Raw genomic sequence first — 24,408 nt, forward strand, 5'->3', positions numbered from 1 at the left:
TGGGCTCTGCTGCCAGGCACCCAGCAACAGAACAAGGGGACACAGTCTCAGGTTGTGCTGGGGGAGGTCTAGGCTGGATGTTAGGAGGAAGTTGTTGTCAGAGAGAGTGATTGGCATTGGAATGGGCTGCCCAGGGAGGTGGTGGAGTTGCTGTGCCTGGAGATGTTGAAGCAAAGCTTGGATGAGGCACTTAGTGCCATGGTCTGGTTGATTGGCATGGGCTGGGTGCTAGGTTGGGCTGGCTGAGCTTGGAGCTCTCTTCCAACCTGCTAGGTTCTATGATTCTGTGCCTCCGATTCCATGACAAAGACTTCTGAATTCACTTCTATAAGAACACATTCAAGCAGACCACAGCACATTTTCCATCCCTAGACAACAACCAAATGTGTTTTCACTCTCCATCATTCGTGCTCATGCAGCAGACTTTGGAGGGAAATCTGGTCCTGGGATGCAAGGCAGTGAGCTGGGATTTGGGAAGCACTGAGCTTTGCCATTGTCTCTTTCAGAGACCTGAGGTGAAGCCTGCAATCTCTTTGCTCCTCCACTCCCTGTCTATAAAATGGTGATAATGGTTCTTCTCTTTCCAGAGCTGGGAAGCAGTCTGCCTGCATGGCACTTGGACACTGCAGGCAGCAGGACTGTCCAAGCACCAGCACACTGGCAGCATCGCCCGTGGATGCCCAGCTGAGCGACTGGCACACCAGCAGAGGACAGACACAGCCAGGCAGCTGGCTTGGTAAGAGCATCTACTGTCACCTGTGAGCCACTCTGTTTGCGCATGTTTGGGGCTGTCAAGAACAAACCCACCCTGTGAGTTCAAATTGCTGTCACTCCTGGCTTGGGGAGCATGTACTGCTGAGCACCGGGGAACATTTTGGAATGCATGACCTTTAGTTAGCAGGTATTTAGTGCAGGCCAGACAAATTGTGGTGTAACTTCCACTCTCTGAGCCAGGACACTTTCTCAGACTCCCAACTTGTAGTTCCTTGTGGCAAATACGTTCCTTTCCTAACCAAATCCGTGCAAATCAGCATGCATCCGACAAGGATCAGCTCTTCATGCCATGCAAGAGCAGCTGCCCAGCTTGGGCCAAGGTGGCATGCTGAATCACAGAACCGCTCCCTCTGGAATACACCTTCAAGATCACCAAGTCCAACCACTATCTGACTCTGCCAGGGCCACTACTATACCCTGTCCTTGGGCACCACAGCTAGACACCTTTCAAGACATACAGGGATGGGAATTCAACCACTTGCCTGGGCAGACTGTTCCAGCCTTTGAGAACCCTTAACACTGGAGCTGTTCCTCAAGCTGGACTGTAGCCTGCCATAGGAAGTGGCTATTTAAAACAGGAAAACTATCCACAGACAGCATCTCTTTAGGAAGGCAGAGCAACTTCCACCAAAATCAACAGATTTTTGTTTACTTTTCTGTCTTGGAAGGGGTTAAATCAACACTCTTCTTAGCTTCAGAGCATCATTCTCCAGTTTCTTTTTGTTGTAAGCTTTAGGGAGAACCCATTCAAAATCTGCCTTCTCCAGGAAACACAGGGGGGTTAAAGCTTAGAAAGCAAAGGTCTTTCAAAGACCTTGAGGAGGGTCCATCTCTGGAGGCATTCTGAACCCACCGGGATGTGCTCCTGTGATCCTGCTCTAGCAGGGGTGTTGGGGCTCAACGATCTTCAGAGGTCCTTTGCAAGCCTCACGGTCCTGTGATTCTGTACAACCTCCGGAGGAACATGATCCTGCAGGCTCACACCGAGCCATCTCTCACTGCACAGTGTCTGAGAGCAGGTAATGTCAGGATTAGAGAAGAAGATGGAAGTTACGTAAGACTTCTCCTTTTGCTGCAGAGGCTTTAAAGCTGCACCTTCGCTCGACCAGGAGGGTAACTCCCTCTGTGCAGCAACTTCTGCTTGTGACCTTGGTGTCACGGCAGTTTCAGTACTAACTGGTTCCACACTAAGTATTGCTACTACAAGTGTGAATAATCATTAAAATTAACTAGCCTATAGAGTGATTAAATAATTTCCTCCAATTTGCATCTGATATGTTTATGAAGTGCTGGAGGGTGTTCTTTGCTCTCCTCTTTTCACTGCTGTTAAGCACTCTGCAGCTTTGGCATAGGTGCAGGACTATTATGGTTACTACGAAATTTTAATCAGATTATTATGTGAGTTACCATTTGATACTCTAAAAATGCCAGTAGGTAGTAGATAAATGCCCAAGATGTAATTAGCTGCCACTACCTTTTATTGCTTGGAATTCATTAATTTTGAGGTAAGTCTGTGCTCTGTAGCTGTGACAATTTTTTTAATGCTCTTGTTTTTTGGGTTTTTTTACAAGTCACTTTTTCTTAGAAGTAGTAGCTCATGTAGTAAGTAAGAGAGAAGTTGACTATAAGCTAGATATGGCAATGTTAAAGCTGAAAACAAAGTGCTGCTTATGTGTTATTCCTTGTGCTCCTCTTGCCCTGCCACTGTGGATGAGCTCTACCTTGTGCTCCTCTTGCCCTGCCACTGTGGATGAGCTCTACCTTGTGCTCTTCTTGCCCTGCCATTGTGGATGAGCTCTACCTTGTGCTCTTCTTGCCCTACCATGGTCAATGAAATCTACTACTCATGACAAGCAACTCCCCCTTTGGTCTGAACTAAGAAAAGCCATCAGTGCTAATCGTCAGTGAAAGCTGTGTTTATAAAGGTATTGGAAATGTGTGTTTTCAAATGCATGTCTTGGCCCTTTACACCAGCAAGTGGTTGCTGATGCCAATGTGCGCTAGAAATGCAATTGTGCTATACTTAGATGTGGTTCAACCACAGTTATAACATGGGCCATTAAGAAGCATTAAAAAAGAAGAAGAAGAAAAAAGAAAAAAGGCAGGGGAAAAAAATACAGGAACAAAAATCCAGGTTAAAAGGGATCATCTCCTGCTGTCCAGCTAAAAGATTAATCTATAATTAGAAAACAAAGTTGTTCAGAATTAAGACCAAAGAGCTAAAATATTGGTACCTAAGAGAACTGTGCCATGCAGAAAAGATGCTTACTTACATTTTCCCTGGGCTTGTAAAGAATTCTGTTTAGACTTTGAGCACGGCTCAGGCAATTAGCTCTTACACATTTAACTGGTGAGTCGGAGAATACTGTGGACTCCTCTCCCAGGAGACTCTCACCTGTTGTGCTGGAAAAGTAAACTCTCATCTGTCATTCCTTCCCAGTCTCATCTGAAATGCAGCACCTTGAATAATCAAAAGCATGAGTGGAACAGCATAAAAATTAAATCGGGAGTGAGCAGTATCAGGTAAAGCAATAATCTCTGTGGGCATGTGATCGCCTGCCCTCCCGGGCTGGAGCTGGGGAGAAGCGGGAAATGCCCAGCTGCCTTAGTTGGAACCGGCTCAAAACTTCATCCGCTTTGGTTCAGTTCTCAAAATAGGGCACATGACCTCTAAATCAGACAGTACAGTAGCCTGCTTTTGCACTGCATCACCGCCCCTGCAGCTCCTGAGAGCAACGCTGCCTTCGCCCGGCACGGCAGCAGGTAGAAGTCTGACACTGGCCGAGTTGCATCCTGAGCTTTGTTTTGTAATGCATTATCCGCAGCGAATTTGCCACTATCTTTAGGAGCAGAGATGACATCTGCTGCAGAGTGGGGCTTACACTTGTCTGTCTGCTGCTCTCAGTGTCCTGTGTCTGACAGGAGTTAACCTCTTCTAAAATCTAACCTGAAGGATGAGCATTGCTGCTCGGAGGTGTCCATGTTGCTCCTCTTGACCTACTTGGAAAATTACAAACTCGGCTCTTTGAGGTTTCCCCCGTCTCCACACAGCTGTGGAAGGCAGCCACGGGACCACTTTTAAGGGAATTTGGAATGTGCTATATATACACTCGTGTGCCTTTGAACAGCATTTAAAACCTCGCAGAGCCCACTCGTTATTTTATCGAGCCCACCACAGGTCCTTTCCCCCCCCCCCCCCCCCCCCCCCGGAATTGGTGCAATAAGAAGAGATAGCCTTTTCTCTTCACAGATCAAGATCCAAATTGGGGTTTCTAATCTGACAATTTATTTTATTTTTGATAAAACAGATAATCTCCCTTCCTCGTTCAAGATGAGATCTTAGTTGTTAGTGACAGCTGTTAAAATGTTGCTAAAAATAGGCACAGTGTCAACCACTAAAAAGCTAAGTGCTCCTGTGAGCCACAAGCAGAAAACAAATGAGGTTTCTACCGAACTGGTGGAAAATCTGAGCATCTTGTGCATACTGGGAAAGGTGTTTTATTCTTGCAGCAGCCATCTCTGGGGGCGGGGGTGGTGGTGGTGGAGAGAAGTCAGACGTTTCATATTAAGGCAGAAGATAGTGATATTCCCCTATTTTATTTTTATTTTCTCCCTTTTTTTTTTTTCTGATAAACCCCCCCAAAGATGATGCAACACAAAGATTGAGGCTACCTCCAGGCATTCCAGATGCTTTTTTTCATGTACACCTTTGCCCTGGGAAAAAAAAGAAAAAAAAAAAAAAAAAAGGAAAAAAAAAGGGACAAAAAAAAAAAGCAGGAAGAGTAAGACAAAAGTGCAGCCCACTCAGCCAAACGCTACACACTGACATAACACAGTCGTGCTGGGCACGAGAGTTACCGACAGGCCAGCCAAAGTGGTCCCGGGTGCCACCAGCACGACTGGGATTTGCTCAGTTTACTTGAAGAGTTGTGTGGGACTGTCCTCAGCCTTGGAATTGCAGCTTCCAACCCATCCAGAGCAGTTAATAAATCAGCTGTATCCCAAACCAGCTGTAGAACACGGAATGAGTAAAAAGTGAGAGAATCGTTCACATTTGGCGTTAGAACACATCTCGGTAGCTTCCTCCTTTTTAGCTAGATGATGGCTAAAAATAGAGCACTAGTGTAGGCACAGTGAAATATGATTTGCTTCCAATAATACAGCAAACTAATTGTGAAATTAAGCTATCGAAGATGCCGATATCGCCAAGTCTGGCCTCTGCAGCACTTGGTGTTTAGCACTGATCAAGTTACCCACCAAGTTCGCAGGGATGCAAACAGCAGCTGATAAGCCCCTTGCTTTTCCCAAGGCCCTGAGCCTACAGAGAGGCTTTGGCAGAGGTAAGATTCCCCTCTCTGTAAGCAGCCCTTTTACATGACTCCATGATCCCGAAGGTCTTTTCCATCCAAAACGATTCTATGATTCCATGTTTAAGGACTTCACTGAGGGGCTTAAAATAGACCCAACTTTTTCCTCCTTCCAATGCTCTTTTTTCTTTTCCTTGCGATGTTGAAAGGAAGAGACATTTAGTGCCCCCACATTAAAAACCAATCAGCTTTTAAAGATCTTCGCCGCTAGCGCAATGTGAATTTCAAACCCGTACGGATGTTAGCGCCGACTAATTTTCCTTAATGCCTGAAATCGAGATGGGTTTGCTCCACCGCACCAGCGCCGCGTCGGACGTGCCCCGTGCTCGGTGTTACCCCGGGACAGCGAGGACATGCCGGGGAAGAGGGAGGCACAGAGGGGCCCGGCTCCCCCAGTTTGGCACGAGTGGGTAAGGGGGCGGGGAAAGGCTCGGCCCAGCAGGGAGGGGTGGCACAGCCTCCTCCCCAGATCGCATCCATGGGTGCCCCGGAACGAGGTCGTGGGGGGGGGGGGGAAGCAAGAAGGGTGGTTGGAGTTTAGGAGAAGGGAGGGGAGGTGGGGTGTAAAGCTCCGCCGCCGCCAGTACCGGGGAGAGACGCTCCGCCTGGGGAAGGGCGGCGGGAGACACTCCTCCTCCCCCGCCGCCCGCCCTGCCTCCCTGCCGCCCGCCCTCCTTCCCTTCCTCCGGCGGCTCCGCGAACCAGGAACCGCGGCGGCGGCGGGCTCCGTGCGTGAGAAACCCCGCGGCGCCGGGAGCCGCCGGGAGCCGCCGGGAGCCGCCGAGGCCGGGAGGGGGCGGAGGGGGCGACGCGGCCCCTCCGGGCGCGGCACCGGGGAAAGGGGGGTGGTGGGGGGGTGGGCTGAGCTCGGAGGAGGGGGGTGGGGGGGTGGGGTGGGGGGGAGGAAAAAGTTTACACCCTCAGCACTCTCCTCCCTCCTCTTCCTTGGTGGCGCAGATGGGAGTTTTACCTGGAATGACATAAGTTGGGAGGGCTTTTTTTGCGGGTTTGGTTGTTTTCTAATTTTTCGGCGAGGGTGCCTCTTAACCTCCCTCCCCTGCACACCCCCTTCCCCCCCTCCCCTTCCCACCTAAATCCTTCCCGCCGGTACTGGATCCACCCCGCTCCCCACCGCCGGCGGGCGAGGGTGTGACCCGCGGGAACACCCACCCACCTTAGGCGTCCATGGTGGGAGCTGTCCGCCCAGCCGCGCCGAGCCGCGGGCACCCCAGCGCTGCTGCCTGCCGCAGCCTCTTGCCCGCGCGGCGCACGGCCGGGAGCCCCCTGCCCGGCCCCGCTCCCGGCCTTTTCTCCGCGCACTTTCCCCCCCCCCCCCCCCCCTTTTTTTTCCCCCCCTCTCTTGTCCTTTTCCATTTTTTTTCTCTCTCGGTGGTGGTGCGGGCTCTCGGATGGTTTGCTGGCAGTAGCTGGGGGCCGTGCCTCCTCCTCAACCTCCCGCTGCTCCACCATGTCGTAGGGGAGAGGTGAGTGCAGCGCGGATACTTGCGCGGGGCGCGGAGCGCGGAGCGGAGGGGGGATTGTTGACGGGATAGACCACGGCAAGAGTATCCAGGTCACGGCCAGTCCCGTCCCTATGAGTGAAAACTTCGCGGGAAGGACACGTCCATTGCTCGAACGCAGCCGCGGCAGCACCGCGGGAAAGCGCAGTGGTTGCTCCGCGGGTCGCGCAGCCGCCGCGAGTGCGGGTCGATATTTGGCAGAATATTGAAAATGAGAGGGGCACGTGACACCCCACCACCACCACCCCACCCCCCCAAAAAAAATATATATCCAGAGGATGTTTTGCACCTGGCTGTGACTATCGAACACAAAACCCCGAGTCCGCAGAGCATTCGCGGGATCTCCGCCTTCGTGCGTGCGCCCCGATTTGGGGCCAAGGTGCGCGGTGCCCCCAGCGCGATGCACGGTGCTGCCGCTCCACGACGAGCTCAACACTCCCCCTTCCCCCCCCCCACCTCACCCCGCTGCCAGCGGCACCTCTGTCACCCTGTGGGGATGTCCCTGTGGGGGCACCTGGGGGGTCGGGGCTCGGAGTGGGGCCGGAGCCGTTTGGGAGCGTGCGTCAGCGGGGCTGGGGGCGTTATTGAGGGAGCGAGTTGGAAGCACATCGCCTCAAAGTTTGCGCGGCGGCGGTTTTTGGTTTTGGCTTTCCTGGGAGGAGGGTATTCCAGCCGCCGGGACGCGGGTCTGGGGGCAGCCACCAAGGGGGGGGGGACACGCATCCACACACATCCCAGCGGCCTCTCGCTTTCCCTGGGGCGGTGGGAGGCAGCGGGCGGGGGCTCCCGGTGGGATGCGCGGCTGCCGGAGGACGAGTCCTTGAAGCCCCGGCGCCGCTCCGCTTTCCCCTTTTGAGCTAGTGTCGGCGGTAATAATGGTAACAACGCTGCTGCTTTATTTTTCGGTTGGGCGCCGCTGCCCCGCTGCCGTCTGTACGCACATAGGTTCATACGCCGCTGAGAGGCGGAAATCCCGGGGCCGGCAGAGGCGATGCCCGGCCCTGCCGCCGGCGCTGCGCGGTGCGGACACCGGGCGGGGGCGGCCGCGCCTCGCGCACCTTCACCTGCCCGCGGGGGGTGTGTGTGCGCGCGAGCGCGTGTGAGGGGTGGAGGGGGAGGCCTGGCCTAGCCTGGCCGCACCGCAGCCCATCTCCGTCCGGGCAGAATGGGGGCAGCTCCGGCCTGGGGCGGCAGGTGAGGCCCGGCGGCGTGGGGGCGGGGGAGCGGCTGCGCGGCGCTGCGCGGCCGCGGCCGCGGCGGCTGCGGCTTTAAGCAGCTGCGTTTTGCAGCCTGTGTCGCAGCAACTTTGTATCAGTCATGTCGCCCGGCGGTGAGTGACAGCGCCTCGCAGCCAATGGGGTGGCGGCTTGGCCCCGGCCGCGCGGCGCTCCGCGTCCCGCCAGCCAACCGGGGCGGGCGGCGGCCGGGACGTAAACTTGAACTTTATCTGGGCATGTGACATGTTAAAGGACTTGGCACCTTTTCCGTCCCCTCCCCGCGCCCTGACACCGCGCGGCGCGCCCGCAGCTCGCCGCGGGCGGCCGGGGCAGGGCAGGCTGCGCGCCTCTGGGGAGGGGGCAGGGGTGGGCCATCACCGCCCCTCCTCACCGCTCCGCGCAGCTCCTCACCGCTCCGCACCGGCGGGCACTTGGGGACGAGCCCCACCGCAACAGGTATCTGGGGGGTGGGGAGCGGATCGCCTATCTCTCCCCTGACCAGCACCCGAGGAGGTGGGCAGCCGGGAAGGGGGTAGGGATGGATCCTTCTCAGTGCCCTCTGTTTGTACGGTGATAAACCAGAGACTCTCCGCCCTGGGGAGCGAAGTTTACGCGGAAATATAGCGCTTTTTGCATCGCCGGAGATGGGGGGAGGCGCGGCCGAAAGCGGGTTTGGGCTTTCAGGATCGTGACCCACCTCCGACACGACACTCGGCCTCGACCGGGGAGGGACCTCCATGGCTCCACAGGGTTCCCCCACGCGTGACAGGCCGGGTTGTAGGTGCGGGAAGGCGGGGTTGAGGGGGGAAGGGTGTGTTTGGGATTAAGGGGCGCAAAGCGGTGCCTTCTGCCTGGGAGCTGCGGTGATGCTCCATATCGCGTAGGGCAGGCAGGGGAGTCCACCTGCCAGCTGCTGCGCGGTGGGTAACAACGCGTGTGTGTGCGAGGATGGAGGGACCAGACCCCCCAGACACTGACGGCGGACGGCACCGCGCTTCGGGTGGGAGGGCGGCGGTGCCGGGGGTGGTGGTAACTCTGCTGCCAGCCCCGGCAGCTGACCTTACCCTGCTGCCCACCGACCTTCCCCTGCTGCCCGCCGACCTGCCTGCTTCTTCGTTCCAACCATACCCCTGCCCCCAGGCGACTTGCCTCTTTTGCCAGCCGTGTCCCTGCTGCCTGCTTCTACTGCCCTTCTGCCACCAGCCGACTTGCCTCTTGCCAACCGTGCCCCTGCTGCCTGCCTCTACTGCTCTTCTGCCACCAGCCGACCTCCCTCTGTTGCCCGACGACCCACCTCTGCTGCCAGCCGTGCCCCCACTGCTAGCCATGCCCTTGCCACCAGCCGACCTGCCTCTTCTACCAGTCATGCCCCTGCTGCCCACCGACCTGCCTTTGCTGCCAGCTGTGTCCCTGCCACCAGCTGACCTGACCCCGCTGCCAGCCCTGCTCCTGCCCCCAGCCAACTTGCCCCTTCTCACAGCCATACCATTGCTGCCAGCTGACCCCCTGCTGTCATTCATGCCCCCACTGCCCCTGCAGAAAAGGAGAGGTAAATCCCAGCCCCTCTTTGCCGGTGCAGCTCCAGTCTCCAGGGCAGTTTCCCGTCGGTGCAGCGGTTCGCAGGCAGTGAAACTTAAGGGCTGTTTGTTTGCCAACCCCGCAAAAGCAGAAAGCGGGTGGGCACCTGAGCCATGGGCTTAGTTTTATGAACCTGGATTTACCTCTGGCTCTCCCGTCTCTAGGTGACCTTTTGGTTGCAGGGATACCAGGTACCACTTTATTTTTTTATTGTTTTTGTTCGGCTGTTGCTGTGGAACTGCTTTCATGCCTGGCTGATCAGAGGCTGCCACTGCGGACGGCTCTGTTTGTTGATATGTTTGGGGGTGAAATACACAGCTTGCAGCGTCCCAGTACTCGGTGGGGAGAGTGGGGAGGAGTGTCTGGAAGAAGTGCTGAGCTTGTGATAGAAGCTTCCTTCTGCACCATGTCGGATGTGGACCATCAGCGGGTGGTCTCGGTACCGATAAATAAGACAGTTCGGCTTCTGTTGTGGTCTGTGGATGTTTTAGCCCAAATCCCCTTAGTGGAAGTTAGTCAAAGGGGATGTCTGCTGAAGATGAAGCATGGATATCCTGCACCCTCATCAACTTCTAATAAGTTCAACTTAGAGGAACAGTCCCAAACCCTTCTGCTGTCAGCAGCGTATGAGGTGGTTATTCCCTTCCAGTATCCACCGAGGCACTCGGAACTGACAGAAACCAGCGCTCATTTCCCCCTCCCCCCCCCCCCGAAAAAGAACCCCTAACAAACCCTCTCTGCTCCTGCATTCATACTAATTTATATCTGTCATTTTAAACCCAGCTTGTATCAGGCTACAAATAATCTCTCTGCTGTTTTTTGATCCTCCCGGATATATTTACCAGACAGTGCCCCTCTCCCTCTCTCTCTCTCTCTCTCTCTCTCTCTCTCTAAGTGCAGGACCAGGGCATTTTCAATTCTTTATTTATTTTTCCCTTTTGTGTGACCCAGATTTTTGCTTGCTGAAGTTTTTAAAGCCTGCCTGCCTATTGATTGTATGTAAAGTTTGAGATTTACTGCTGTGGAACGGGTCGCTGCAGCAGCCTGGCGTTAGGGCCTCCACCTGGGACTGTTGCTGGCACGCAGGGTTCAGATCCTCTGACATCCTCACCTGCAGGCCTTAACTCAGTGGCCTGTTTTTAAAGAAGCGCCGGTCACTCGCAGTTTGCAGTCCATTTCTCTGTGCATTAGGCTTGCTCAGCACCTAGGTGAGGGGCAGGTGATTATCTGGGAGTGGCTTTGGGGGAAAGCAGGCACTTCTGGCTGAAAATGTTTAGGCCATAGGAATGTGATTTGTTCCAGTGAAATCTCTGCTTGAGGGGAATGTGCTTAGGGCTATGGTTCTAAATAAGGGCAAAGAAGTATTTGAATCATTCATTGTAAGTTTGTTCTGGTATGTTTGGGCTCTTTATTTTTAATTTTTTTGGATGAAAGTAGTGTTTTTTAACCTGTGTTAAGTGAAGGGATTAATACTAAATAAATGAGTATGTTCTACAAGGAAAAGAAAATTTGCACAATATTGGTGTTGTAACTGTTGGTGCTTGAATTTCAACAGTTCTAATGATACTGGGAGCCCATTCCTTTTAAATTGGTGTTCATAGAATCACCTGGTTGGAGAAGACCCTAAGATCTACCCATAACCTACCACCTCCCTGTTGCTTCTGTCTGGTTTTTCAGGAGCAAGGAGGCTGGGTCATGCCTTTTGCTGACTGCCTCAAGAGAGTAGCGTGTGAGTCGGGAGGGAGTTTTTTGGGTCTGTTTCAGAACAAGGTTTCCTTCTCCTTTGTGTATTGTTTATGCTGGTTACCACAGGGCTTTGCAAAGTGAGGCATCCATCTAACAGCCACACAGCCCTGCCTAATTGTGTCCCCTTCCTTCTGCAGCAGGAATGGTTCCCATTCAACTTCTGCACTGATTCTGTCCCCACTCAGCTCTTCCTTTTTGTCTCCTTGGGTGGCTGTAAAAGCAGGCTGTATAGATGTGAAGGGGTAAGTCAGCTCCTGGCCCCTCAGAACTACTGCTGCCTTCTGAGGTATCCTGTGTTGCTCTGGAGGATGGTGAAGAGCTCACTCAGTGAAGCAGCCTCCCTCTGTGCTGTTCCCGTAGTGTGGCAATGGGAGGTCTTTGGAGGAGTGGAGCTGTGACGAGCGATTTCCACAGGGCTTATGTCCTGCCCACCACTGATGTGTCCTCTTTTCAAGACCTTTTTGGTTCCCCTCCTTCCTTGCTACCCCACTCCCTTCTTCCCTTCAGGCCCCTGGGTGAGGGGCAGCCCACGGTGCTGCTGGCATGGGCCACGGGGCTGTGGCCAGCGAGAGTGGGCGTTTGTTGTGCTGCCGTTGCTGAGCCCGTTCCTTTCGGGGCAGGGCGGGGAGCAGTAACTTGGGTCTTCTCTAGCTGCTGAGCCGTTCTCTCTCAGAACCTGCGGGGCTGTCATGTCCATGAGACCTTTTCCCTCACTTTGATTGAAATTGGACAAATGGTTGAGAGATGATGGATGGGACAGGGAAACGGGACTGGCAGGCAGGCAGAGAGGATAGACAGAGTGAGCGGATAGGCCTTGTTTCCTTAGGAAACTGAGACATTTCCTTTGGAAGTCACTCTCCTGTCACTTATTAACTTTACTTTTTTGTATATGTCTTTGCTAGTTATGGAGACAAAAGGATACCACAGCTACCCAGAAGGCTTAGATATGGAGAGACGGTGGGGTCAAGTTTCTCAGTCTGTGGAGTATTCTTCCATAGGTGCTGGAGAGCAGGCTGATGACAGTAACTATATGGAGGTCGTGAACGTAGGCTGTGCTGCCAGCGCTTTCACGAACAGCAACGCTCAAGGAAACAGCAAAGAAAAACCTGAGCTTCTCTCCTGCCTGCAGCAAGACAGCACTCAGCCTGGCCTTCTGCCCTCTGACATCAAAACCGAGACCGAGTCGAAGGAGCTGTCGGCCACGGTGGCAGAGTCCATGGGTTTATACATGGATTCCATACGAGATGCCGATTACCCCTACGACCAGCAGAACCAGGGGAGCCCGGGAAAGATCTACCAGAACGTGGAGCAGCTGGTGAAGCTCTACAAGGAGAATGGCCACTGCTCTTCTCCCCTCCATGGTGCCAGCAGACCCTTGAGATCTTTGATGTCAGACTCTGGGAGCGCTGTGAACGGCGGTGCCATGCACGCTGTCGTCAAAAGCCCTATCGTGTGTCAAGAGAAGAGCCCGCCGGGCTGCAGCCCCCAGAACGTGGCTTCCTCCGTCTGCAGTCCTGCAGGAGTTAACTCTGTGTCCTCAACTACTGCTAGCTTTGGGAGCTTCGCCGTGCACAGCCCCATCAGCCAGGGAACCCCTTTGTCGTGCTCACCCAGCATTGACAACCGGGGCTCTATGCTGCACAGTCCCGTGCACGTTAGCAATGTGGGCTCTCCACTTTCTAGCCCTATCAGTAGCATGAAGTCACCAATTTCCAGCCCTCCCAGTCACTGCAGCGTGAAATCTCCCGTCTCCAGTCCCAGTAATATCACTATGCGGTCTTCTGTCTCCAGTCCTGCAAACCTGAACTCCAGGAGCTCCATTGCCAGCCCTTCCAATGCCAACAACAGGTCCACTCGTTCTAGTCCGGCAGTCAGCACTGTGGGATCATCTATCTGTAGCCCTGCAAACAACTCCCTAGGATTCCCAGCTGCCGGCACGCCGGCGGGACCCAGCAGAAGCCAAGATACCGTTCCCAGTCCAGAAACAAAAGACAAGGGTGCTCAAGAACTGACATTTCCTAAGATGGAGGAGATAGAGAATGCCATCTCCAACAACAGCCAGATGACCCTCGTTCAGTTCATCAAACCCGAGCCCGATGGTTCGTTCGGCAGCGCCTGCATTGGCGACAGCAGCAAAATCAGCTCCGACTCCCCCTTTTCGGTACCAGTGAAGCAAGAGTCTGCCAAGCATCCTTGTTCTGGTGCCCCTTTTAAAGGGAATCAAACAGTAAACCCTTTCCCATTTACAGACGGCTCCTATTTTTCTTTCATGGATGACAAAGACTATTACTCACTTTCTGGGATTTTAGGACCACCTGTTTCTTCGTTTGACGGAGGTTGCGAAGGTAGCGGTTTTCCGAACCCAAGCTTGCGTGTGGGAATTAAGCAGGAGCCTGAGGATGGCAGCTACTACCAAGAAAGCAGCATCCCATCCTCTGCCATTGTGGGTGTAAATTCAGGTGGACAGTCCTTTCACTACAGGATCGGTGCCCAGGGCACGATATCTTTGTCGCGGCCGGTTGCTCGGGAGCAGGCGTTCCAGCACCTGAGCTCTTTCCCTCCCGTCAGCACGCTAGTGGAGACCTGGAAGTCACATTCGGAGTTGGCATCCAGAAGAAGTGATGGGTATCCAGTTCTAGAGTACATTCCAGAAAACGTGTCCAGGTGAGCAGGCAAACTACTTTTTTTCCTTGTTTTGGTTTTGATTTATGGTTCCCTTGCACCAAACAAGCAAGGTCTGAATTAGAATGGGGAGCGGGGCAGTGTTTCTCCAGCTGGTGCCTGATTCTTTCTTTGCATTTCAATTCCTACAAATTAGATTTGCTGGTTCCTTGCTGCGTTTTACTCTGCCTTTAATAAAAACAAAGTGCTGGCTTTAATATTTAAACAGAATGTATTATATTCTGTTGTTATTAGAGCCGAAAGTGTAGCTTTCCTCTATGTTTATGAGCTCTTACTACTATAAATGCTGTTTTTCCCATAATGAAAGCTTAGTGAAACTGCTCTCGTGTGTCCTATAATGGTTATTCTTTCTGAGCTGCTCCTCGGATGTGCTGTACCTCAGTGGAAATGTTGAGATGAGGGTGAGGAAACCCTAGTGCTGGTTTGTGTAAAGTTAGGTGCTTTGAAGTTTGCTCCAGCCTTGAACTGGTTAAGTTTTCTAACCAAACCTTCCCAGCCCGTGGCAACATATTATTGCTGTATTTTAACTGCAGGAACATTTGGTTTGTATATATAGAAAAATGCCTCCAGAAGGAGGAGGGCTGCTAGAACTTGATGCGTTGGAAAGGGATAAACTGATCCCCTCACTTCTGGTGGAAGAGAAACACATGCGAGTGTTGTTGGAGCCTTTGTTTCTTGGCTGATGGGTGGAGGCACCCGGATCTGCAGCAGAGGTGTTCCTGGAGCTCATGAAGGACCTCCGCTTGCACAGACTCATTTTGTGGTCAATATCAGGAGTTGCCAAGGGCATCTGACAGCAGGACTGAGTTAGAATAGTTGTGTAGCCTCTTCTTAGGTCAGACAGGCTCAACGTGGCTCAGCAGAGTAGGAACAGAACCTGAGTTTACCTTCCCCAAGCCTTCTTCTCAGCAGGAGATACTCTGAGTGGGATGCCTGCCCTGCTCCTGGAGTAGGGATGTGTAGTGGTTTCCCTGCCTGTGCATGCAAACGCTTCCTGAAAAAGCAGTGAGAAACACACTGCTTGCAATAATGGTGCTTTGGAGGAGGCAAGCAGCCACGCTGCCCAGCAGGGAGAAAAGGACTTGAATTACTCCCCTCTTGTTCAGTGCTTTGAAACCAGAGCGGGCTACATTTACGTTGGGCATCAGGAAGAAGTTCTTCACTATGAGGGTGGTAGAGTGCTGGAACAAGTTGCCTAGGGGAGGTGGTGGAGGTCCCATCCCTGGAGACATTCAAGGTTAGGCTTGGTGGGGCCCTGAGCAGCCAGATCTAGTTGGGGATGTCCCTGCTTGCAGCAGGGAGGTTGGACCAGAGGACCTTTAGAGGTCTCTTCCAACCCAGTGCTTTCTCAGATCTGTTCAACATCTCTCCAGTCTCCTTACCATTTCGTAAGCCATATTTAACTTTTTCTTTGGGCATTTCAAATACAGTCTCTAAAGAATCCATTTTTAAATAGAACTTTCTCAACTTGCAAGAGCTTTATTCCACCTTCATGCTGAGCTTTGCATGTAGCTGGGTGTTTGCCGTCACCCAAGCTTGGCTTAAATATGCTTTCTTGGACCAAGGAAGACAAAGTTACCATGTTCTAGTTATTTTACCTGATAATAATTCATAAATTGCTGTATGTAGTGAGAAAGGTTCTCCAGGAGGCTGGTGGCACGTCTGAAAATTGAGACCAAATATTTTACTGCCCTGGTTGTTGAGCACTGTTACTTGGGCAAGTACCTGCTGCCAGCTGTGAGAGCTCTTGGGTGATTAGGTGCTGCTTGTGCGGAGTCAAGGTTGGCATCCACGGCAGGCACAGTAAGCAAGGAGATGCTGGTAGGAACATGGTTGTCATCAGCAGTATGTTTTGAGTGACACTTTTTCTCATAAGGCATTGGTAGGAGTCTTCTGGTCTGACTTTATTCCATGGTGGCTCTGCTTGTCTATTTACCTCTAGACCAATAAATGGATAGTCTGTGTCATCAGGCTTGGTGATGGCACAGATGTGGTAGCTTTCTCTTTGTTCTCCAAGCTGATACCTCAGCAGGATATGCAGCTGAGCGTAGCTGGTACTTTGCAGGATTGAAATCCATAAGGCTGGGGTGCTCAGAGCTGGTACTGCCTGTGAGGATTTCTGTTCAGGTGATGGAGATCTGTGGGGTTGCCACACCTGAGGCATCCTGGTCTGTAGTTGAAGTCGGGACATGTGTCATCGCCTCAGATCTCTGAACTCAGACCCATTATTTAACTAAATGTTGGTCTTCACCTGCTTGGCACTGGCCTGATGCTTACAGGTCTTAAGGTAAATTGAAGTAGAGGTCAGTGTAGCATTTGGGATTTGGAGGCACAGGTGCCTGTTTAGACATCTGTCTGCTGGCAAGGCAGGTCGTAAAGACTTAACATACGATGTCAGACTTGTAAAAGCTCACTCCTGCTAATGAACCTCAAATTGATCTTTTATTTTCCATGCCACATTACAGCTAAAAGAGAGGAAATCACTTACAAGCTGGTTCATGCTGCAGAGCCTTGTAACCAAACACACATGGTTCAAAAGCATGTCAGAGCCAGCATCCCCAAGTGGCTTTCAGCTGCCCCATGTCACCACAGGATGGGAGCCACAAAGTCTTTCTTCTTTCATCTCAATAGAAAGCAGCAACTCTGCCCTCCAGATCCAAACCAGATAACACCCAGTCAGGGTTTTTTTTCATCAAGTGTCAACCAAGAAAAGCAAAACATCTTACAAACTTCTACAGAGATCATTAACCCTTTGAAGTCTGCAGTGTTGTAGAGTTTCTGCTGTTGCAACTCTTCTGTCTTTTCTTTTCAGGTATATTAGCCTGCAATGTAAATTTCCGTAGGCAAAGGCTCAGATGAAGGGGAGAAGCAGTCCACGTGTCTCTCTATCTTCTTTTGGCAGCAGCATCTTCTGAACCTTGCCTTTGTACCCTCTTGAGACTGCTCTGGCTTGCCGCCTACGTGCCGTGAAGGAGTGGTGGCCGGGGCTGACGAAGCCTTCACGCTGCACATGAACCTGTTCAGAATATTACTGTTAAAAAGATACTAACTAATGCTCCTAAGGTATCACTTTGCCTAACGATTGCTGATAGTGCCCAGTAAATACGGGTCAGGGGTTTTAAATGCCTTGTTGCCATATGGGCTTTTTCTCTTTTCTCCTTCAGTTACTTCCATTTGGTGTCCACAGTTAAGCTTCTTTTTTAATTAGCTGGTGGTAACTTTCTTTGTAAGATTGCAACTTGGGGTGCTCAGGGAGTAAGAGCTTCTAAGCAAAACCAAGCTCCTTCATTCCATTTTAAGGGCTTTTCTTCTGCTAATGTGCATGCCGAACGTGTCTTTGTCTTTGAAAGAGTTTTACATACTGTGTTTTTAATAGAGGGTGAATCATACCTGTCTGTCTGCCTGTTTAGAGCTCCCCTGCATGAATGACATTTCTAAGAAATAATGGGTTTGAAGTTAAATAATAGCAAAGTGGGCTTGAACAAGAAAGTAGATGTGATTGTGTGATGTTGTGGATGAAAACCTGCAGTAAGAATCCAGAGAAGGCTTCACTTGGAGGCGGTTGCTCACCTGAGTCAGGTCCCAGCCTGGGCCTCAGGGTCATGCCAATGATGCAGTTTCCAGAATGGCCTAGGAAAATGCCATGGTTGCCTGAAACAACAGTAAGGATTGAGGATGACCTTTCTGCTGTGTGAGCTCTTGCCTAAAGCTTCTGCAAATGTACCTTCTCCCTCTGGTTACCCTATTAACCCCTGTGTGTGCACATACGCAGCCACAGTGGGAAGCCAGGCTTCTTCCTGGCAGTCCCCTTGGCATCATCCAGTGTGGGATGAGTTCACCGACTTTGATGTGTTGTTATTAATTTTTTCTATTATCTTAACATCTATTGTATTGCTTATCAGTAATTTTGTTTTAGTTGTCAGAGACAAGGAGATTTCTCTTGCAAACAGTTTGGTATTTTAACATCTACTGTGCGCCTGTTGGAAGGACTTGAGGGACTCTCACTGACTTCCTCGGGCGTATGGTCAGCTCTTTGGTCAAACATAGGCAGTGTTTAGGAGCTTACAGCTGTCTGTCTGAGCCATTCATGTGCATCAGCCTCTTTTCCCCCACAAATTTTTACTTTTAGCATTCCCCCCTCCCAGCTCTCCCACCCGAGCTGGCCTGAAGCAGAAGAGCAACGCAACAACTGGGTCTTTGTTTACTTGTAACCTTTAGTGCCTCGGATCGGTGATTCAGCTCAAAAGCTGATTTCAGGCTACTGCAAGGATTTTTGTAAATACTTTGATGTTAAATATTATCTAGAATTGTCACTTATCAGAATTACACCTTCCAGAGAGATAAAGGCCTGGTAAATATTATTGTTTAAATTTATGAATGGCCTTGACCTCTGTTTGCTGATATGCTCCGTAAGAAAAAAGACCATGGGCCAGGCTGTTAGAGAGTTCTCTGTGCTTGGTAGGACTGGTTTCTTCTTTAGCTTCCCAAAGATTTACTGTGCAAACTTTTCTGGCCAGCAGTTCTTTCCCATCATAGGCTGCGGACTTTAAACCTGTGGTGTGCTTCTTTTTGGTCTGAGAAGTTCTCCATGGTTGTGGAAGTTGTTGTATGACATTGTGTCATTTTTAAGAGCTTTGGGTATAACCCTGATGTAACTGGGGGCTCTCCATGCATATGTCTAAAGGAGTTAGGAGTCTGTATTAAGATGTCAGAGCAGGATGTGATCAGGATGTCTCCTTAGTGTAGCAACATTGGTTTGCTGGCCTTGTGCTTGCTACAGCTTACTTTGTAGTTAGGGTGGTGAGGGTGTTCCTTTTTTGGTTTGGGACTGCTGGTGATTTGCCCTTAAAATGGTCCACATCAATTCACTCAATGGATAGATGGAACTGATGATCACAGAACCAACCAGGTTGGAAGAGACCTCCAAGATCATCCAGTCCAAAAGGTCTTTTCCAGCTGAAGCAATTCTGTGATTCTACAAGTTCTGCGCTGTGGCAGGGAGAAGTCATGCTGCTGGAAAACTGTGTTCCATAAACAGGTAGATCCTCCAGATGTGAGGAAATCAGAGTTCTGTGGTCAGTCCATGCGTCAGTGTCTGGGGTTGGGTGTTGCTTTTCTCCTGTATTGCTGAAACAACTCTTTATTGCCGATGGATGGTGCTGAGCGTTGCGGTGGTTGGCTGCTGGAAGTCATTTTACCATAGTTTATTCTGATAGCAGTTAATAATTATTTCCTAGTGTTTATATCATGCTTGGTGATGCCCAATCTCACTCTGCTGTTTTATTTTTATGGTTTTATGTGAAAGGGGAGGGTGAGATCAGAGAATGCTTTGGGTTGGAAGGAACTTTCAAGATCACCCAGTTCTAGCCTCCCTGCTATGGGCAGGGAAACCTTCCCCTAGCCTGGGTTGCTCAAGGCCCCGTCCGACCTGGCTTTGAATTCTTCCAGGGAAGAGGTTACCCAGGGAGACACAACCTCCATGGGCACCCTGTGCCCGTGTCTCACCACCCTCACTGTCAAGAATGTCTTCCTAATATCCAGTCTAAATCTCCTTTTTTTCCCAGCTGTTTTGCACAGATTTTAGTAAGCAGGGGGAATTTTGTTTATCCATATTCCAGCAACATGGATTTGTCCATTTTCATGAGGACTGGAAGGCTTGGATGTGTAAAATAATGTACTGTGTTAAAGTGTTCCTGTCCTGGTTTCAGAGAATCATAGAGTTGTTTGGGTTGGAAAAGATCCAAAAGATCATCAGGTCCAGATGTTCACCTGACATCACCATGGCCATTTAACCATGCCCCAGAGTGCCATGTCCACACTTTTCAAACACCAAACCATCCCAGTTTATGGGATACGTGTTGCAGTTAGGCAGGTAGGAGTGCCCAGGGATTGCTGCACTACTCCTGTAGTACTCCTGCTGTTGTCTGCAGAGGGAGTAGATTGTTAAATTGTCCTTACTTGGCCAGCACTTAGCATTGATGGAACTCAAACCACCTGAGGAGTGCTCTGCCCAGCTGAATCAGTTTCGTGGCTGAGTATTGGTGCTCTGCTGACCCCAGACTTGAGCTGTGGCTGCTTTTGGGTGGTGTTTGTAGCTGAATACACATTATTTGCTGTGCAGAATGCACTGTTGGGCCATGGGTTCTCTGGTCTCACTCTGCTCTTTGCCCTTTGTTTGAGTGTGTTGTATGTGGAAGCCATGATGGGTTCCTGATCATATTGCTCTGAAGTTTAAAAACCAAGAGGTCAGTGCAGCTTGGTGAGCAGAGTGCTGTGGCACAGACATGAGAACAAACTGAAGGGACAGGAAAGGAGGCTGTGAAGTATGCTAAGTGCATGTCTCTGCTGAAAGAGAGTATGTTGTTGAGCCCTAGTCTCAGAGAATCATAGGATGGGTTGGGTTGGAAGGGACCTTTAAAGGGACTCTTTAAAGGACCTGTTCCAGCCCTCTGCAATGAACAGGCACATCTTTAACTAGATCCCATTGCTCATTTGGTGCTTGTATTTTCAGGGCATGTTTTTAAAAGGCAGTTTCTGGTTTCAAAGTGTACTTATTGAGACTTTGAACAGAGCTGTGGGAGATGGAGTTAATAATGGGCTGATTTCAACCAAAACTTCTTGGGAGAGCAGTGGGCTGCTGTGATTTCACATTGAAGCTTCCAGAGGTCAGAAAATAGCACAGTTCTGGATGAATGTAAAGCCATAACTTGTTCTCTGGCAAATGTGTTTTAAAATGTGGCTGTGGAAGAGTGATTAAAATGGTCCAACAAGGAAACAAAAAAGGGTGTGAAAAACAGGTATTAAATACATCTAAGTTTAGTACTTTTAGTGGTTTGCACATGCAGCTGCTTGCTACACAGTGCTTGCTGTTCAGCATATGAATTACTTCTGCTGCAGTCTCCTCTGAAAGATCCATGGGGAAAAAAATGAGGAGTACTTCCATTGTGCACAGTTGTCCAAGTCCTTGCAGCATTCCTGGGCACATTTGAGTGCACCCTAAATAGACCATGGCATGGCTTGACTGCTTGCTGCCTTGCTAATGCAGCCTGATAGAAGGTCACTCTCTCTTGGGTCCTCACCAAAACTCTCTCCTGCTGGAAACATGCTGGGTTTGCTGCTGAAGGAGACAGGTTCACCTTGGAAAGAGGCAAGCTTCTTTGATTCAGGCTACAGGGGAGAACAAGGGGACAGAGTCTCAAGTTGTGCCAAGGGAGGTATAGGCTTGATATTAGGAGGAAGTTGTTGTTAGAGAGAGTGACTGGCATTGGAATGGGCTGCCCAGGGAGGTGGTGGAGTTGCTGTCCCTGGAGGTGTTCAAACAAAGCCTGGATGAGGCATTTATTGTCATGGTCTGGTTGATTGGCTAGGGCTGGGTGCTAGGTTGGACTGGATGAGCTTGGAGGTCTCTTCCAACCTGGTTGATTCTATGATTCTGTGATTACAGGTGAGGAAGGCCCTGTTTGTCCATGGCAGTGGTTCCCAACACAGCCTGCTCCAGTGGCACTGCTGGTAGGAGCAGTGAGAGTGGCTCAGCTCCAGGCTGGCCTGTGTGTGAGTGGGGGGAGGCTCATGCAGAGTCCCTTCTGCACGAGCATCCATAGCCATATCAATCTTCTTGTTCAGGAAGCCCAGAGTTCTACAGAGCCTTCAGAGCTGATGTACTTCCAGGACAAAGTTTTCAGATAGACTCTTTGAATGAGAACCTGACTTTGCTTGGGCTTGGTTTTGCAGCTGAGGGGTATTAAGGTGATTCCCCAGGGCTGCTGAAGGGATGTGGTCTGATGGTTGCTTGTCTCTGTTGTGCCAAAATCAGTGCTAAGGATTTAAAGCATCCCTCCCCCAAGAAAACTCCCAAAGCAGCCACAGATATCCAAAATCATGCTGTGGGTGGCTGTGGATTCCTAAAAGGTTGTGCCTGTTCAGAGAGTGAAGGGACATTTTTGCACCGTTTCTTTACCGAGTTGTGTTGTAGCAGAAGTTCCCACACTGGTGGTGGCTCACAAGGAAATAACTTTTGCATGTTATTTCTTTATCTTAGACTGTGAATTAAGCTCTTGCCTTTACATCAACGTGCTGTCAGCTGCTTGCTAAATTAAATTCCTGTAAGGCTGCAATCTGTGTGTTTGCTTTGGGAAGAAATTGGTAGTTTAAATTTCATATTCAGAGGTGGGGTAGCTTAGGGTTATTATATAAAGGTGTTCCTTTAAAGAAGAATGATTGGGAAAAAGTAAACTTTGGTTGGAACATCTGAGCAGAAAGAGACCCAAGTATTTGTGGATAATACATAAAATGGCTCCTAGGAAGCCCTACGCTCTCCTAAGATGCATGGGTACACACTGCTGATTGTGGTTAGTGATAATTAATAATAGATCAAAGAGTTACAGCCCTGAGGTTAAAAAGCAAATCTCAGACTAATTGCTGAATGTTTCTGACAATTTTTGTATCACTTGACTCGTTTCCATTCCCTCTTCTGAACAATACTTTGTGCTTGCGACTGGAGAAATCACTTTTTGGAGTGAATTTTGAGGCTGAACCTCAGCCTGAACACACAAATCTTTGCTGCTTTTTCTCTTTCCCTGTCTGCTGCTGAGAGGTCCTATCTGGAGTTTCTAAAAGTGGTGGCTTTATAAAGAGCTCCTCAGCAATTTGGCTTCTGGAAAGAAGACATTAAAAAATCTGCCATCTTCAGTCATAGGTTTTGTTTTGCTTCTTTTGGACTTGGGAGAGTATCTTCCTTTTTTTTTTTTTTTTTTTTTTTTTTGGTGTCTGTGTGACTCTGGAATCAAAGAATGAAAGGGGTTGGAAGGGACCTCTGGAGATCATTCAGTCCACCCCCATTTCAGACCATTTCAGATTATTATTCAATCTTAAGTCTACCAAAGGAAGATGTAATTCAGAGGTTTATTTTGGCCAGTGCAATCTGTCAGCACTCTGAGAGTTTTTGCATCCCAGGGCAGAGTTGGGCAGTGAGTAGCTACGTTAGTCCTGACTAAGGTTTTTGTCTGGCCCAGCTGCTCAGCTCTAGGCTCTTGCTAGCAGTTCTGGCCATCGTTTGGTGAAGGCTGTGGAGTGCTAACGTGATGTGCAAAGCCTGTTTCTAGTTTCACAGAATGGGCTGAGTTGGAAGGGACCTTAAAGATCATCCAGTCCCAACCACCCTGCCATGGGTATAGGGACACCTGGCCCAGGTCGCTCAAGGCCACTTGAGCACCTCTTGGGAGGGGACATCCACTGCCTCCCTGGGTAGCCTCTTCCAGTGTCTCAGCACCCTCACTGGCAAGAATTTCTTCTAGTCTCCAATCTAAATCTGCCCTCCTTAAGCTTCGATCCCTTCCCGCCGGTCTCACAAACCCTCATAAAAAGTCTCTCCCCAGCTCTCGTGTAGCCCCTTCAGGTACTAGAAGGCCACTCTTAGGTCTCCCTGGCGCCTTCTCTTCTCCAGGCTGAACAAGCCCAAGTCTCAACCTGTCCCCGTGGGAGGTGCTTCAGCCCTGTGATCATCTTCATCCCCTCTGCTCGTCCGCTCTCCTGGTGCTGCCCTGGGGAGCTGGGCCGGAGGGCGCACGGGAGCGGTCCCCGGCTCGGCTCGGCGGCCCCGAGGAGACCGGCGCACTGCCTGCGGATGCTTTCCATCGATGCCTTGCTTCTCGGTGGCAGACTGCGGCTACGAGGCAAGGGGCAGCTGCCGCCCGTGCCCCTGCCTCGCCGCCGCCGCTTGCGCAAGGTGCCCGTGTGGCTGCGTCACCGCCGTGCCACCGCCGTGTCCCCGCCGAGACCTGTGCTCTGCCGGCCCGTTGCAAGCCCGCTTGCGCAACCGGCCAGCCGCCGTTTGCCCTGGCAACACCTCACCTTGAGAAAATCAATCCCGCCTGTGTCTTAGCTCCGCTAGCTCTGCTGCGGGGAAGGGAGCGGGGAGGGCGCGACTCGCAGGTGGCTTCCTGCGTTCCCCAGCCCGCACTGCCGAAGCAAGGCTGGGGCTGGGACCTGGTCTCCTGCTCCGGCTTCGTGTCACCGCCCTCGGACTGCTAGCAGGAAGAGGACTGTTTCTGGAAGCCTGCCTTAAGGTCAAGGCATCGAGACAGCAACCTTTATTTTGCTCTCAGAAGGCTCCAAGTTCCGATAGGAGCTGCTCCAAAAGGTCGGGAGCTGGCTCTGAGCACTGCCGAGGGCTTGTTTCTAGAAACCTGTCAGGCACTTGAGTGGTTTTGAAGCCTGGAGTGCCAGGGACCTTGCAAATGAAGGTGGGTGGGAAATTCGCACTGTTTCCAGGCAGACTATCTGAGCTGTCAGCTTCATTATTTTAAACTAAATTAAATTTGTGCTAGAGAGTGCAGTATGGTAGGAGCAGCTAGAGAGCTCTTCCTCTAATGGTAGCTTCAGATCTCTCCTCGTAGATCTGGATTCTTTAACTCCCAAACTCATTTGGGTGAATTGGGAAAAAAATCCAGTAAAAACCGTTCAGAGATGTTGGTGCTGGGATAGGTGAGACCTTTCAAGAGAAATGAAAGAGGCAGATTTGAAGAG

General features: G+C 50.9%; 1 protein-coding gene across 1 annotated transcript in view; it reads left to right on the forward strand.

The window, feature by feature from the left end:
* Positions 1-12,091: 12,091 nt before the first annotated feature.
* Positions 12,092-24,408, forward strand: part of NR3C2 (nuclear receptor subfamily 3 group C member 2) — a 219,927-nt gene continuing 207,610 nt past the window's right edge. Inside the window, exon 1 of the mRNA XM_064149444.1 lies at positions 12,092-13,866. Coding sequence (XP_064005514.1) covers positions 12,092-13,866 — 1,775 coding nt within the window. The remainder of the gene's footprint in view (positions 13,867-24,408) is intronic.

This window comes from Pogoniulus pusillus, chromosome 10 (genome assembly GCF_015220805.1).
Source record: "Pogoniulus pusillus isolate bPogPus1 chromosome 10, bPogPus1.pri, whole genome shotgun sequence".
In the NCBI taxonomy this organism is placed as follows: domain Eukaryota; kingdom Metazoa; phylum Chordata; class Aves; order Piciformes; family Lybiidae; genus Pogoniulus; species Pogoniulus pusillus.